Genomic DNA, 17,046 nt, shown 5'->3' on the forward strand with positions numbered 1-17,046 from the left:
TAGGTAAAGTTAATTAATTTTTACCGCTCTGTGGCTTTTGATGTATGTTATGCCCTGTTTTACTTACTAAATCCGTCCCGTTTTACTATTGATTGACAGTTGGAGTTTACTTAAAATGTCGCAATCCAATGTCACATTGGATTGACAGTTGGATTTTTTTTTTGTTGTTGCTATTATAAAAAATTCGATAAATGTCCTGCTCCGGCGGCCAAGAATAATCTTGCCCGTGATTTAAACATTCTCCTTATGCACAAACTACCAAGCTCTCCTACTACGCACAGTCGATTTGATGAAACAGGGTCGTGTGCGGTGTTTCCAGCGACAGGCTGCAGTCATTAACGCCGAATCGACGCTCGCGAGTTCGCATTAGTCACATGGGTTTTGCACAGAGACCCAGCCTCTGGTCTGTGAAAGGACCCTGGAGAGTTGGAGGCGATGCGTTGAGAAGAGCATAATAGGCCTTTCCTCACATAGTTTCATAAAATTGTGTTGATGTGCAGAGCAGCTGTCTTGTTAGTAGGGCTTCCCGTAACAAAAAGCGTCCTGCAGATGAGCGGAATTACAAAGTGTAAACATCCCATGAGAGAGCAGAATGTCTTTTCTTCATTACCGCTTTCCTGTTTTTTAGCCGCGATTATAATTTGGCGCTAAGTGGCAAAAACAGTGTAAGATCTTGCAGTCACAGCACATTATCCCTAACTAATGTATAAATTCAGAATGACCTCTACGTACGTAGCTGTAAATGCCCAACTTAGGCCTATAGAACGATTCCAGGCAATGATTCAAACTAACCTAATCAACTGCGCGTTTTATACCAACGTCACAGCATCTTTTTTCCTGGAGGAAGAATATATACTATCCAAAACACTCCACCGATGCCCTCACCCGGCTAAAACAAACCAATTTACTGATACTAAGGAAAAAGACGAATATTATTGGCGGTCAAGGAAAATCAAGAAAGGGAGGTCTGGGACCAGTGAACATGGAGTTCTGGTTCTCAGTAGATGTACTGTATTCACAAGCTTTATGCACAGGTGAAGACTCCCTTGTTCAGAGCCCCTTGTCTCTACAGTCTGTTTGACTTTCCAGCTCTGTTCTGGGTAAAGTGGGTCATGTCAGGTTCAACTTGAGTGGAAACCTTGAGACCCCAAGACGTCAATGTTAGAGTTATTTTATCCAGTCCCAAGAATGGTTGATGCCAACGTCTATTTATTTAATTATCTTCATCGTTCACTTCCACCAGAAGCAGAATATGCATCATGTTTAACAAGGAAATTCACTTTATCCAATTCATGCTCTGTATTTCACAGAAACCAATACCCCATGTGCTGAGACCCTCCCTAACCAGTTCTTCTTCCCCTTGGGTTTCTCCCGATGGAGGGGCCAGTTGTAAATTCCCATTTACCGTGCGATCAGTCACATGCTTTCCCATAAAGACAGACGAGGACATCTGGCAGTTACAGTTAGGGTGGCCGTATGATTTATTGTGCAAGCCAGGACACTTTAGCCAATGAAGCAGATGATCTCCTTAATTATGATGGGACAGCGGCATAAACCAGGGCTCTGTGGCTTTCTTTCCACGAGACGTGCCCTCTTGCCAATTAGCAGCCTTTCTCGTGTGTCCTGTCAACACTCCGTGGTTCCCTTTTTACTTCCCTCACTTTTCTCAGTCTGAGCTTTGTTTGTAAATTCTTCTTCCAACGATGGTTTTGCTCTGGCGTATCGTACAGAGCTTTGCTTTGGTAAGGAGTCTCTGTACCATTCGATAGCGCACTTGCACCGCAGAGTGGGGGACTATGACATCATGTTGAGCATCTCTCGAGTGTCCTTGCGTGAAACGTGAACAGGCCGGGGAACCGATGAGGACCGTAATGAGGCCTCACTGAGGACCCATCCTGGTGAGTGACATAAAGAGACAATTACTCCGCCATCCTCAGAGGTACCTAAATTTCCGACCCCTTGGATAGTGACAGGTGTGTTCTATTAATGTAGCAGTAAATATTCCCTCTCCGCTTTGACTTCCATCTGGAATCAGGTCATCGAGGAATGACCCTCTGCCTTTTTACCATCAGGATTTCAGGCAGTCTTGAGCATGAATGAATGGGCGTCTTCCGGCCTGGGCTTCTCTGGGGCCGTGGCTCCCCTCGTTTCCCGACCTCTGCAGCAATGAAGCACTTAGCGGACTGACCTTTCCTTCTTACAGGTCCGCTTTGAGAGCATTTCCTTGTGGCCACTAGATTCTGTTTAGTTTTGTCCTTTACGGGAATAGTTAGGTACTGCACTGTGTTTTATTTTACTTTAGGTTTATTTGTTTATTATTTGTTTTGAATTTCCTTAATATTTATTTATTTTTGAGAGAGAGACAGAGTGCAAGTGGGGAGGGGCAGAGAGAGAGGGAGACACAGACTCGGGAGCGGGCTCCAGGCTCTGAGCTGTCAGCACAGAGCCCGACGCGGGGCTCGAACTCACGGACCGCGAGGTCATGACCTGAGCTGAAGTCAGATGCTTCACTGACTGAGACACCCAGGCGCCCATATTTATTATTTATTTTGAAAGAGAGAGAGTGTGAGCAGCATGAGCCCAGGAGGGGCAGGGAGAGAGGGAGAGAGAGAATCCCAAGCAGGCTCCACACTGTCAGTGCAGAGCGAGACGCAGTCCTCGATCCCATGAACTGTGAGATCATGACCTGAGCCGAAATCCGGAGTTGGACGCTTAACCGACTCAGCCGCCCAGGCGCCCCGGATTCTGCTTTGTATTTTAGATGAGTTTGAGGCTTGTGATCCAGAGGAAGGGATGGTGGCTGGAGAGGAGTAAGCAAATGCCCTGTTCCTAAGCACTGTCCGTCGAAGTCACCTGTAAAGATACAAAGATGTACCAGGTTTCTTCCAAATATAACCCTTCAGAAATTCTTTTACACGCCGAAATGCGCGTATTTTCGCATAAAGCAAGGAAATGGTAAAGAACTTTAGAGTTAAGCAGTTCTTTGTGATGTCGAACCACATTTGAAGGGTCAAGTCTCCACGAGGCTACCTTATGGGGTTGCATTGGGCCCAACAGAGTTGAACCTGATGCAGGCCTTGGCTGGTTTTGGATTGTATTTGTCAGGAATACAAAGCATCAAAGCCTCAGTCACTGAAGGAAAAGTGCATTTTGTGGAAGTTCTTAGGCAGCAAGCTCCTGGGACCGAGGGGGCTCCATGTTCTGTCCCCGCCCTTTGGAAGGACACCAGTGACCTCAGGACAAAAGTTCAAAGAGAGAAGAAAGAAACACATAGGAGTACAATGAGTAAAATCTTTATAAAATTACGGATTCCTTTTCATTAAAAAAAATAAGAGCCTTATATAATAATCTCAAACCCAGGCTGTAAATATTAACCAAAAAAAAAAAAAAATCCTTAATATTTAAATAATTGGAAAATGATTTTTTTAATGATTTTTTTAAAAAGATGAATAATTAAGATCTTGTATCTCATAAGTTAAAAGAAAACATTCCCCTGGAGGTGATGTGAATGAAACATAATTATATAAGGGAAAGAATAAATAAAATAGGTAAATTTTTCACGAAGCATGCAATTTACTGCTCAGTTTCTCGGGCTTAAAACCATATTGATTATTTAAAAATGCTGTGCTTCGTTCGTGTTTGCCTATGAAAATAAAGTATTCAGTTAGGTGAAAACTTTGTGATTTTATCCCACGTCGCTGCAGGTGGGTTCCCCGGGAAGCCGCCTCTCTGCCTGGCACATTTGTGTTCCGGGGTTTGGTGAGGTTAATTCTTGGGGACAATCCTCGGAAGGTTGAGAGAGCAGCTGGGATGAACAGAGACAAGTTGAGGTGTGGATGCACTTCCAACAGGAGCCTCAGGACGTCCCGCGGAGGCTCTGAAGCATTCTGCCCTTCAGGGACATCCCAGGAGAGAAATGGGGGTAGACCACTGACCACTTTGTTGCATCCCTGGGCACTGGCCAACCCCCCCCCCCAGTTCTGGGGGAGACCCTCAGCCTCAGTCCTAAAAATGAAGTGTGGTGGGTTGGGCGGTGTCTTGGGAACTCGGCTCTGTATGCAGATTTCCTCCAGGTGTTGCCTTTTACAAAAGCGTTTACGGTGACTGTTCTCTTTTTTCCGGAGCTGTTCCTTTCCGCCCATACCCGAGGCATCTTGCAGTACTCAAATCTGCGATGCCTGTAGAAGGCAGCTCCGCAGGGGCTGGGAGAGCCCCACACGTGGGGAAGGAGGTGGTTCTGAACCCCATTTGCTTGATTTTGATTTCAAAGCCATGACCTGGCTCACCATTACTATGATAGCATTGTCTTCTTGGGAAACCCAAGGGGATACAATAAAATCACTGGGAATTGTGGTTTGTAATGGTAAAAGATACCCTGAGGCGTATCAAAAATTTTAAGGGTTTATTTGAGCAAAGATTGATTCAGATTGGGCAACAGCAAACCAGAGGTGGTTAGGGGGGCTCCGTAGAGACAGGAGCCAGGGGACAGGCTTCTATAGAGAAGGTGCAGAAGCAAAGAAAGGAAATTATTGATTGGCTATAGCTTAAAGCCTGGTTAGCTATTAGTGATGGGCTGTCCTTAGGGTTTGATTTCAGAACCTGGGGGCATTTAAAGGCCCAGACTTCGGTTTGCTTTCCGAGGCCACTAAAGCTTTTGGTGAGCCGCCTCTGGTGACCCCCTTGCTTAATTAATTTAAGAGTAATTACAGCACACCAATTAGTGACTGCGGCATGACTTGTAAAATTTAACTCTTACTATTGGAAACCATCAAAGCCCATTTCTTTTTTTCATGGAATAGTCTGATGCTAATTTTTCTCCATTATTTTCAGTGCCATATCATCGTGAGATCCTTGATCATTTTGTGTGTTACTGTTAAAAGGTATTTGATTACATTGCCTAATTCAGAAACAATTAGAAATGTACGTATGAATTGTTCTTCGATTTCCTTGAACAGTTAAAATCAAACATGGTTTTAAATATGCCTGTGCTTGGGGTGCCTGGGTGGCTCAGTCTCGGTTAAGCATCTGACTCGGGCTCAGGTCATGATGTTGTGATTGGTGGGTTCAAGCCCCTTGTTGGGCTCTGTGCTGACGGCTCAGAGCCTGGAGCCTGCTTCGGATTCTGTCTCCCTCTCTCTCTGCCCCCCCGCCCCGACTCACACTCTGGGAGTTATTTCAATAAATAAACATAGAAAAAACTTAAATATGCCTGTGCTTGTGGAAGTTTCACATACATAATTCTTTTTATTTTTTTTTAAGTGTATTCATTTATTATTTCTGAGAGAGAGGGCACAAGAGAGAGAGCAGGGGAGACACAGACTCTGAAGCAGGCTCCAAGCTCTGAGCCATTAGCATAGAGCCCAATGAGGGGCTCAAACTCACAAACCACAAGATCGTGACCTGAGCCGAAGTCAGATGCTTAACTGACTGAGCCACCCAAGCACCCCTCTGACCAGTTGTAATCAAACTCTGTTTTAAATTTTTTTTTAACGTTTATTTATTTTTGGGACAGAGAGAGACAGAGCATGAATGGGGGAGGGGCAGAGAGAGAGAGACACACACACACAGAATCGGAAGCAGGCTCCAGGCTCTGAGCCATCAGCCCAGAGCCCGACGCAGGGCTCGAACTCACAGACCGCGAGATCGTGACCTGAGCTGAAGTCGGACGCTTAACCGACTGAGCCACCCGGGCGCCCCTGAAACTCTGTTTTATGCCTGTGTCTGTGTGCGCATGCATGAACATACAGAGTAGAAATTTCACATGACGTAATTATTATTCAAGTATCTTAAATTTAGCAGGTCCTATTATGCCTGTGAGTTTTTTCTCTGATTCTGGTATCACATGCCCTTCATTTAGTTCACATGGTTTCATATCATGCTAAAAGGAGTGATTTTTTCTGTGCGCTTGCACGAGAGGAATCAAATTTTGCTGAAATTAAACGTGCCTTGACTCTACTGGTAGGGTTGCGCGTCCTACCCTCGGCCCATCCGCCCGTAAGCCTGGTTCCGCTTGTTATTTCTATACTTTACCGAAACGGCTAGCTTCTGTTCTTTTCAGCCACCTGCCACCCCCTCCGTGATCAGTATGGCCCTTCCGAAAAGTTAGGAAGCCTCGTCCTCAGGAGGAGGTGGCAAACTTGCATTTAGGAAACACTGTGCACTATTTTGGTCACGACGGTTGACTTTCTCCTTTGTGTATCTCCGTGTTCGTGCAGGCTGTCCTGACAGCGTCTCTGGCTCTGGATGTGGAGGTCCCCTGGGCGGCTTTCAGGGCTGCCTGAGGCTCATCTCCATTGGCGACAAGGCGGTGGATCCCATCACAGTGCAGCAGGGGGCGCTGGGGAGTTTCCGTGACCTCCAGATAGACACCTGCGGCCTCACAGACAGGTAAAGCCATCCCGTGTCATTTTAGCATTCTTGATTTCAGCTGTTTGATCATAGACTGAAAAAAATGGACAGCGGAGAAAAAGCAACTTCTTCTAGCTCCTTCTCTCTTCCTGATATCCAGTCCCTATGGGAAAGTTGTGATTACGTTGAAAACCAGAAAATGACAGTCTTTCTTTTTGAATAATTGCTCCTTTGAATGATAATATTTTCTTAGAAGACACACTCTCATGAATTTTCCTTGTGTCTGTCCCCACCCTGCTTAGTTGTTACAGAATTCTGTTGGTGGTGCTATAATTGCTGAGCGTAAATACTGATGAGTAGAAATACTTTTAAGAATTTTTCCACTGCACAAAACAGATTAGAATAGTCTACAGAGATAATGAATCACCGAGGACCAGTAAGTCAATGTGGTCAGCTGGATTCACCCCACACTCCCTTTTCTGCGTGGAAAATGAAAAGTAACTGTTCCTTGGACAAAGGTTGAGCCTTTGGGGATTTCTGGTCACGTAAACACAACAAAGAATGGAAAGAGCCCAGTTACCACAGGCTGAACATGGTACTGGTTCCCTAAGGGAGATGAGACAAGCAGGGCTTTTACAGAGAACAGATTGGTGGTGCCCGTGGTGGTGTGGGGGAGTGGGAGTGGCTGAAAGAGGTGAAAAGGTACTGGGGCACCTGGGTGGCTCAGTCGGTTGAGCGTCCGATTCTTGTTACTGGCTCAGGTCGTGATCTCATGGTTCGTGGGATCGAGCCCCACGTCAGGCTGTGTGCTAACAGCACAGAGCCTGCTGGGGATCCTCTCCCTCTCTCTCTCTCTCTCTCTCTGCCCCTCCCCCGCGGTGTGTGCTCTCTTTCTCCAAAAAAAAAAGGCACAAACTTCCAGTTATACAAGAAGTCTCATGGGGATGTAAGGTACGGCATAATGCCTAGAGTTAATAATACTGTTTTGTATATTTGCAAGTTGCTAAGAGAGGAAGGAGATCTTTCATCGCAAGAAAAAACTCTTCACAGGACAATATATACAAATATCCAATCATCGTGTTGTCCCCCTGAAACTCATATAATGTAAGTCAATTAGAGAAGAGCTTTGAAACAACAGCGTGTTAAAATTGCTAAGCATTGCACCTTTTATTCAAATGGTCTCATTAGTCATGCTATCGGACTTTCAGTTATTTTGGCTAAAAGGGACTAAATCTTTTTCTGTGCCCGTTGGGTGTAGCCTCCTGCAGTAGGAGTGACCTATATCCCTGCTGAATAAACAAACACGCTCCAGACGCCCTCACACGTCCATGCCCGGCCAACCCCTTCAAAGGTCACACTTTGCAAAGTGCTTTGTGCGGTAAATCTGGTTCTTTAAAAAAAATATTTTTTGATGTTTATTTATTTTTGAGAGAGAGAGGAATGAGTGACAGTGGGGTGCAGGGGCAGACGGAGAAGGAGAAAGAGAATCCCGAGCAGGCTCCGCACGGTCAGCACAGAGCCCCGTGCGGAGTCGACGTCAGACGCTCAACTGACTGAGCCACCTAGGTGCCCCACGGCAAATCCGTTCCGAGTTTAGCGCTCACTGCAATTCCACGTCATGTCCGATAAACTACGAGTTACGTTGCAATTTGGCAACGTGTTAGGAAACCGTGAATTCCAGTACGTGAAGTATCAACTCGTGAGAACGTGATTTCGTTAATGCCGATGTTCATGTGCACGGTTCACCTTCTGTTCGTCTGTGGGAAGTTAGATCGGTGCCTGGAGAATTCCCTCCCAAAGCACGATGTGGTCACAGTGATTTCTCTGACATAAGAAATGCATGTTGCCCCTTTGTGCACACAGGTCTTTTAGCCGCCCCCCAAAAGCGTGTGTGGTACATGTATAGGTGTGTGTATATATATATGATATATCACCAAATAGAAAGATTTTCCTTATCACACGCAAAAATGGTTTTTAGAAATATGTTCCAAGAATGGATGGAGACATCTGGCATATTAAGTTACCTCCTTTCGGCACAAATTGAGGTTCATGGCAGCTCCGTACATGGGCGTGAAAAGAGCTGTTGACTCTTTGGCCGATACAGTCAATAATTGCAATTTTTAACGGTTTAACGTCTAAAAACGTGTCCTTATTCTTCACTACTAAAAATGTTCATTTCTCCTTAGCCCTTCCGGCCATACGTACCAACTGAGTGTCCGATGCACCACAAACTAGATTCACGTAAACACACGACAGAGCAAACATCCACACCCAGGCTCTTGCCGGCTGCTCGGTGCTGAGCCCGGCCACCCTCCCAGCCCACACCCTGCCTGTCCAGAGCAAGTCGTAGTGTGCTCAGTAAAGCTGAGATTTATTATTAAAACGCAAATGATTTGGGGCGCCTGGGTGGCGCAGTCGGTTAAGCGTCCGACTTCAGCCAGGTCACGATCTCGCGGTCCGTGAGTTCGAGCCCCGCGTCAGGCTCTGGGCTGATGGCTCGGAGCCTGGAGCCTGTTTCCGATTCTGTGTCTCCCTCTCTCTCTGCCCCTCCCCCGTTCATGCTCTGTCTCTCTCTGTCCCAAAAATAAATAAAAAAAAAAACGTTGAAAAAAAAAAAAATTTAAAACGCAAATGATTTTATGACTTTTATCCGTCAGGCATGGGAGTTCATAATTCATGATGCGTAACAGCATTCCTGGCCCGACGATACTGCAGGGTTATGAAAGGATGTTTGAAATCTCATGGGACGTAGGAAACCTTTCTGAGCCACACAAGGACTCGTGCACCTGGTGGTCTGTCTTCCCCGGGGCCCCCATGACACAGGGAGAGCGGTGGGTTCTTTGGAACAAGGTTTCCAGGAGGAGGTAGCCGGGAGGAGGGATCGTGTCTTACACCAATTGTGTTTTGGACGTTAGGATTTCATGTCATAGACTTCGGGTTTCACAGTCCGGTCAAGGTTTCTTTTGAGAATCACGGGAGTGCCGTCTTGAACACCGCTAGGCCTGGATTATACGGATGGGGCCACTTTTCCCACTTCTTTGGCCTCTGTCCGGCGTTAATCTTCTAGACGCTAAGTGCACCATCGTGCCCTATACGCATCGTTTCTTGGAGAGAATTAGTAGGCTTATTCTCTTAGAGAGGATAAGTAGTTGAGGTTGTGGGGGTTATGGAGACATGGAGGAAGGGTCCCTGATTTGCTCCGGGACGAGGCAGGGCTTTTGGAGAGGAGGGAGGGACATCTAGAGTGGGGTGCAAGGTGGGTAAGTCCATCAAGTGAGAGAGGCTACATACGCATCCAGGGAAGGTACAGCCTTGTGCCCAAGCCCAAAGCGCAGCCACGAGTCTACCTGTTCGAGCAGGGCCTGCTGTACCAGTTGGGTGTCTGAGAAGGAGGAGCAGGGGGTGGTGAGAGATGGGGCTGCCTCACTGCGCGGGGCTGCACCACAGAGGCCCGGCGGCCAAGCCGAAGTCTGGACGTTGACCTAAGGCTCCCTGAGGCATCTCTGAAGGCTTCAGTTAGGCAGTACGGCCCACGGCGGGGAGAGGATTTGGGTGTGGGCTGAAGAGAGAGTTTGTGTGGTGGAAGGCCGGGGAAGGGGCGGCCTACCTGTGGGGAGGGATGATGGCCCGAAGTAGGGAAGAGAAAAACAGGGCTGGCTCCTACATGTTTGGGGAACATCGTGACAAGTACATGTTTGGGGAACATCGTGACAAGTTGATGTGCTGCCAGGCTGTGGGGTGGCGGAGAAGGATGAGTCAGGATGGGCCTCAGGTTCTGGCCTGGACAGCTGGATAAAGGGTGACCTCACCGCTCGATGGGATAGTGATGGAGAAGCACCATCTTGGGTGTCCCAGAGTCAAGAGGTTTCGTTATTAGGTCTTAAGATATTTTGAGAACCCTAGAGGCACAAAATCCTTAGGTTGGGGAGAACCTTAGACATGACATCTGCTGACGCTTCCATCCCCAAGCAGGGATCTCATTTTCACTCACCGTGGAGAAGAGGCTCCCGCTTCTGTTCCACCTTTCCGGAGCCGGACGCTTCCCCGTTCACCGAACGCTTCATCCGTGTCTTCTGTCCCACCCAGATTTCCAGCTTTAATCTTCATCTTCCCTGTTGTAAAGCTGTGCCCACTTTACCCCCCGCAGCCCAAAAAGTCCCCGATGAATTCCCTGAATTGGCTCTCGTCCGGGCTCGAGTCTGTTCTCTTAGCAATGTTTTACAGGGTAAGTACTATCCCCATCCTGATTGCCCTCCTGCACATCAACTCTGGCCAACATCTTCCCTGAAACCGGAAGGAACCTGGCCCATGAGTGGTGTGTAGGTTTCATAACTTTCCTTCCCGTAGAAACTTGGTACAGACTAAGCTGTCCTCATCTGCGTGTGAGCACAGCCCGGGCGCTAGACTTCCGGTTCCCCACCAATCTTCGGCGGTGGCGTGGCATCCAAGTCAGGTTAAGATACACACTGGTGTGCCTGCACACGCACACACGTGAAGGTTTTCTTACTATGGCTCATACCTCTCTCTGGTCTTCCTTGTGCACGCTGGGTCCCTCCAGGAAAGCAGGAGGTTTGGGGTAACGAAGCTGACCTCAGGCGTGGGAGGGCCCAGGAAACTGCAGCCATTGAAGGAAGAACCAAAAGGGCCAAAGACACGGGGACGACAGTCACGAAGGGAGGGGCCCGGATGTGGAGTGACCTGCCTCGTAATCCTTGGAGGTGAAGAGACACCCTTCTGTTTTCCCAGGAAGCCCGCCTTCTGGTTCTTGGCCTGGAATCAGGTGTCTCCCACTCAAATGGCAGAAGGCCCAGCAGAGAGCGTGTCTATGCGTCCTTGGCAAGAAATTGGGCTTATTTCCAGCATCTCTCTCTCAAACAGGAAGGGAGTGCTCAGTGCTCACTGCTCATAGAGTAGAAGTAACCCAAAGTTACTCATCCCTTTGACTTCTTGAGCTCCAGAGGGAAGTGAATAGTTACATAGCTCCTGCAAATGTGTGAGGCTTTTGAGTGACTGTATTTAGAGCTTAAACTGAGAGGCAGTGTGGCTTGTGGGGACCCAGGTCCTCGACCTTTGAATTGACACGGGTCTTCTTTTCTACATCATTGGCAAAGCCGTGATATCCTGTTCCTTTGTAAGGCTGTGACGGATTTGGTTTATCCATTCGTCACTTGGTGGACATTTGGGTGGTTTCTACTTTTTGGCTATTACGAGTCGTGCCGATAAGAACATTCACGTGCAGGTGTTCGTGTGGACATGTGTTTTCAGTTCTGTTGGGCGTGTACCCAGGAGTGAAATTGCTGCCAGTGGTGACTCTGCGTCTAACTGAGGAACTTCCAGATTGACTTCTAAAGCACCATTTTATCGTCCCAACAGCGACGTAGAAGGGTCCAGATCCTTCTCATTCCCGTCAACACCTGTTCTACCTTTCTGATGATGGCCATCCTGGTGGGTGGGAAGTGGCATCTCACTGAGGTTTTGGTTTGCACTTTCCTAATGACTGCCGATGTGGAGCATGTTTTCATACGTGTATTTGCCATTTTTATATCTTGTTTTGTATGGCATCTGCTCAGATCTTGTGAGCCAGTTTTTAATTGGTGGTTCATGTGCCTTCCGTTGGGTTTTAAGAGTTTTACCTAGGGGCTCCTGGGCGGCCCGGTCGGTGAAGCGTCCGACCCTTGATTTCAGCTCAGGTTATGATCGATCTCACGGTTTGCAAGATCGAGCCCCGTGTCGGGCTCTGCGCTGGCAGCACGGAGCCTGCTGGGGATTCTCTGTCTCCCTCTGCCCCTCCCCTGTGCTCTCTCCTCCCTCTCTCAAAATAAATAAGTAAATAAATAAACTGAAAAAATAAAAGTGTTTCCCCTGTATTTTGGATAACAATCCTGCGTCAAGTGTGTGTTTCGCCAAGACTGTCTCCTAGACTGTGGTGTGTAACCTCATTCCCTTAACAATGTCATTGATGGCGAAGTTTTAAATTTTAATGAAATCTAAATTACCATTTTTTTTCTTTCATAGGCCGTATCTGAAAAGTCATCACCAAACCCAAGATCAGCTAGATTTTCCGTTTTGTTGTCTTCCGGGAGTTTAAGAGTTTGGTATTTTACATTTAGGTCTGTGGTCTCCCTTGAGTTAACTTTTAAAATTTTTAACATTTTTAATTGCAATACAGTTGTCAAAGTACATTTTAGGTGTACAGCATAGTGATTTAACAAGAATATACATTATGGAGCTCACCAGGAGAAGTGTAGTTACCATGTGTTAACCAGGCAAAGTTACTAGAATACTGTTGATTATGTTCTCCATGCTGTCTTTTTCATCCTTGTCGTTTGTTTTATAACTGGCAGTCTGTACCTCTTAATCCCCCTCACATATTTTGCCCACTCCTACCCCCATCATCTGGCGACCACCATTTTCATCTCATATTTGAGTCTGGTTCTCTTTTTTTTTTTTTTTATTGTTTTTTGTTTGCGTATTTGTTTTTTTTTTTAATTTTTTTTTAACGTTTATTTATTTTTGAGACAGAGAGAGACAGAGCATGAACAGGGGAGGGGCAGAGAGAGAGGGAGACACAGAATCTGAAACAGGCTCCAGGCTCTGAGCTGTCAGCACAGAGCCCGACGCGGGGCTCGAACTCACGGACCGTGAGATCATGACCTGAGCCGAAGTCGGACGCTTAACTGACCAAGCCACCCAGGCGCCCCTACGTATTTGTTTTTTAGATCCCACATATAAGTGGAATCATCTGGTATTTGTCTTTCCCCTTCTGACTTATTTCACTTAGCATAATACTCTCTAGGTCCATTCCTGTTGTATCAAATAGCAAGATTTCATTTATTTTATGGTCGAGTAACATACCGTTGTGTATATATGCGACATCTTCCTTATCCACTCATGTATGGATGAATACTTAGGTTGCTTCCATATTTTGGATATTATAAACACTGCTGCGGTAAACATAGGGGTGCATGTATCCTTTCAAATTGATGTTTTTGTTTTCCTTGGGTAAATGCTGAGAAGTGGCATTACTGGATCCTATGGTATTTCTATTTTCACTTTCCTGGAGAACCTCTAGACCGTTTCCATAGTTGATGGACCAATTTACATTCCCACCAACAGTGCACAAGGGCTCCCTTTCACCACATTCTTCTAAACATTTATTATTTCTTGTCTTCTTGGTACGAGCCATTCTGACTGGTCTGAGGTGATACCTCATTGTGGTTTTGATTTCCATTTCCCTGATGATGAGTGATGTTGAGCAGCTTTTCATGAGTCTGTTGGCCATCTGGATGTCTTCTTTGCCAGCATGTCTGTTCAGATTCTGTGTTCCTTTTTTAATTGAATTATTTGTTGTTGTTGTTGTTGAGTTGTACCAATTCTTTATATATTTTGGTTATTAAGCCCTCCTCAGACCTATCACTTGCAAATATCCTCTTCCATTCAATAAGTTGCCTTTTTGTTTTGTTGATGGCTTCCTTCTCTGTGCAGAAGCGTTTTAGTTTGATGTAGGCCCAGTAGTTTATTTTTACTTTTGTTTCCCTTGCCTGAGGAAAAATATTAGTAAGTCTGATGTGTAAGAGGTTATTGCCTATGTTTTCTTCTACGAGTTTTATGATTTCAGGCCACAAATTTAGGTCTTTAACCCATTTTGAGTTCATTTTTATGTGTAGTGTAAGAACGTGGTCCGGTTTCATACTTTCACGTGTGGCTGTCCAGTTTTCCCAACATTTATTGAAGAGACTGTCTTTTCGACACTGTATATTCTTACCTCCTCTGCCATAGATTAATTGACCATATACATGTGGGTTTATTTCTGCACTCTTATTTCTGTTGCATTGATCTTTGTGTCTGTTTTTGTGCCAGTACCATACTCTTTTGACTACTACAACTCTGTAGTATAGTTTAAAATCGAGAATTAGATCTCCAGCTTTGTTCTTCTTTCTCAAGATTGTTTTGACTATTCAGGGTCTTTTGTGGTTTCACACAAATTTGGGGATTTTTTTGTTTTGGTTCTGTGAAAAGTACTATTGGCATTTTCACAGGGATTGCATTCAATCTGTAGATTGCTTTGGGCAGTATGGACATGGGTAGTACGAACAGGGTGCTTCCAATCCATGAGCATAGTATGTCTTTCTGTTTGTGTTGTCTTCGGTTTCTGTCATCAATGTATTATGATTTTCCGGGGGTAGGTCTTTCATCTCCCAAATTCTAGCCTCTGCTGTATCTGTTTGCTGATGTCCCATCTGTCGGAGCTGGTCACATGCCCAACCCAGATTCAAGGTGGAGAGGAATGCCTCTCTGTGGAAGGATCCGTAGGTCCCAGTTGAAGGACACGGAAGCAGGGAGGGGAACAATTGTGGCTGCCCGTGGCCATTGCTAGCAGTTTATATCTCGGGTCATGTAATGAAATGGATCTTGCCTTATTCGTGAAAAAGCAAACACATTTTTTGATAATGCAACGGGTAGAAAATTTATCTGTCGCAAATACGTGACAATTGGCAGCATCTGATGGGTTTCTTAGTTGGTCGTGGGTATCGCCTTAGGAAACCTTCTTGACAGATCTAACAATTTTTGTTCATGTTGCAATTTTTCTCTTCAAGCCACTGTCATTACTGTCTTTCGCTGTAACGTGTCGGTGAAGATACACGTTTTCTCCTGACTGAATGTGGCAAGTAACGGTTGTTTGTGTTCTCTTGTAGGTGTTTGCCCAGCTATTGTGAACACGGGGGCGAATGTTCCCAGTCCTGGGACACCTTCTCCTGTGACTGTGCGCACACTGGTTACCTGGGCGCGACCTGCCATTCCCGTAAGCCCCACACCCTGCCTGTTCCCTCTTCTGTCCTGGTTTCCATGCAGTTCTCCTTTCCTTTTCTTTCTTTCTTTTTTTTTTTTAATGTTTATTTATTAGAGAGAGAGAGAGAGAGAGCGTGAGCATGAGTGGGGGAGGGGCAGAGAGAAAGGGAGACAGAGAATCCCGAGCAGGCTCCAGGCTTTCAGCACAGAGCCTGATGCCGGGCTCGAACTCGTGAAACCGTGAGATCCTGACCTGAGTCAAAAGCAAGAGTCAAAGGCTTAACCGACTGAGCCCCCCCAGGTGCCCCCTTCTTTCCTTTTCATTATTTCGTGTCTATGTGTCTGTGTCTATGCAACCACGTTCTGGGAAGTAACAACAAAAACAAGTTTTTAGAGACCAATTTTTGTCTGGTTTCTTTTTTTTTTAATTTTTAGAATATTTATTAATTTTTTTTGTCAAATGCTGATTTATTAAAGAAACAAAACTTAAGCATTATCAAGTTTCAGACAGAGCTCAGCATTCCCCCCCCCCTTATGGTTTTTCTGTACATTTTCTGGTAAGACTTAACATTTTATCTTTCTTAACAAAAAATACATATTTAGGGGTGCCTGGGTGGCTCAGTCAGTTGAGTGTCCGACTGTTGATTTCGGTTCGTGTCATGAACTCATGGTTGGTGAGATAATTTTTGAGAGAGACAGGGAGAGCGCAAGTGGGGGAGGGGCAGGGAGAGAGGGAGACACAGAATCCGAAGCAGGCTCCGGGCTCTGAGCTGTCAGCACGGAGCCCCACGAGGGGCCCGAACTCCCGAACCGCGAGATCAGGACCTGAGCTGAAGTCGGACACTTAACCGACTGAGCCACCCAGGTGCCCCGTGCCTGGTTTATTTTTAATCAGTTTTATTTCCTAGTGATGTCAAGGCAGTTTACAGAAATACGCAGTATCAAATAGGATGGAAAAAAAAAGAAAAAGAAAGCAGCAGGCAAAGAAAAATAAATATAGGAAAATAAAATGTAATAAAAACCCCCAATACGAGAAACAATCTAGACAGCATGATCACGTTACTCTGTTCCTCGCGTCGGACCCGGTTTTAGTTCTCCAGTCCTGTCTGCCGAAGTAAAGAGAGAATGAGTTACTGAATGTCAGTATTTATAAAATCTAATGCGGGGGGGGGTTGCAGAAAGGGGCACAGGATGAGAGTTAACATGGTAGAGTTTCTAGAGTCAGCCAGAGGCCGGGTAAACGTCCAGGTCCCTCACGGTCGTGATGCTCTTTGATGATGGCGGTGGTGAATGCACTGGAAGCTTACCATGTGCCTGTGGGATCCTAGCTTTCTGTAGTTCTCTGCATGTTTCTACTCCTTTGATCCTCAAAATCATCCTAGAAGGTGAGTGTTCTACATTGTGCACTTAGGAAAGAGAGAGGTCAGGTGCCTCGATCAAGGTCCCACAGCTGCCGGCCAGGGCTCCCGACCGCCTTGAACCATCCCCATGTCTTCCATCTTGAACACCAGGCTCTTTTCTGAAGAATCATTCTCCGAAGGCCACAGCCAACCAAACTTGAGCGACCCCAAATTCATTACCGACCAGAGGCTTGCCACAGAGCCCCTGAGGTCCTCATTGCTGTCTAACTCTTGGCTTTCGTTGTTTATGGTTTTATCCTACTTTTCCTTTTTGGCGTATCACTGCCGACGTTTCTGAGCCCCTTCTTTTTAGCACGTGTCCCCGCCCTGGGTCTTTAGGGAAAACAGCCCGCCGTGAACATTCACCGAGGCAGAGCACGGGTTGTCAAGTTTCCAGCCTGTGTGAATTGAACCCCAAAGCAGCAGGCATCAGCGTTGGGCCGAGAAGCCTTGGCCTCCGGCCCGGGATGTTCCACAGAAGAGCCGGGAGGCTCTTGCAGTCAAAGGG

The 17,046-nt window shown here is 46.3% G+C and overlaps 1 protein-coding gene across 4 annotated transcripts in view; it reads left to right on the forward strand.

The window, feature by feature from the left end:
* LOC109275508 (contactin-associated protein-like 3) overlaps nt 1–17,046 on the forward strand; it is a 192,761-nt gene that overhangs the window by 114,186 nt on the left and 61,529 nt on the right. For all 4 annotated transcript variants that reach the window (XM_053907750.1, XM_053907748.1, XM_053907749.1 and 1 more), the window contains 2 exons: nt 6,216–6,387; nt 15,045–15,151. In XM_053907750.1, coding sequence (XP_053763725.1) covers nt 6,216–6,387; nt 15,045–15,151 — 279 coding nt within the window. The remainder of the gene's footprint in view (nt 1–6,215; nt 6,388–15,044; nt 15,152–17,046) is intronic.

This window comes from Panthera pardus, unplaced genomic scaffold (assembly GCF_024362965.1).
Source record: "Panthera pardus isolate Hobbes unplaced genomic scaffold, ASM2436296v1 HiC_scaffold_20, whole genome shotgun sequence".
Classification (NCBI taxonomy): Eukaryota; Metazoa; Chordata; class Mammalia; order Carnivora; family Felidae; genus Panthera; species Panthera pardus.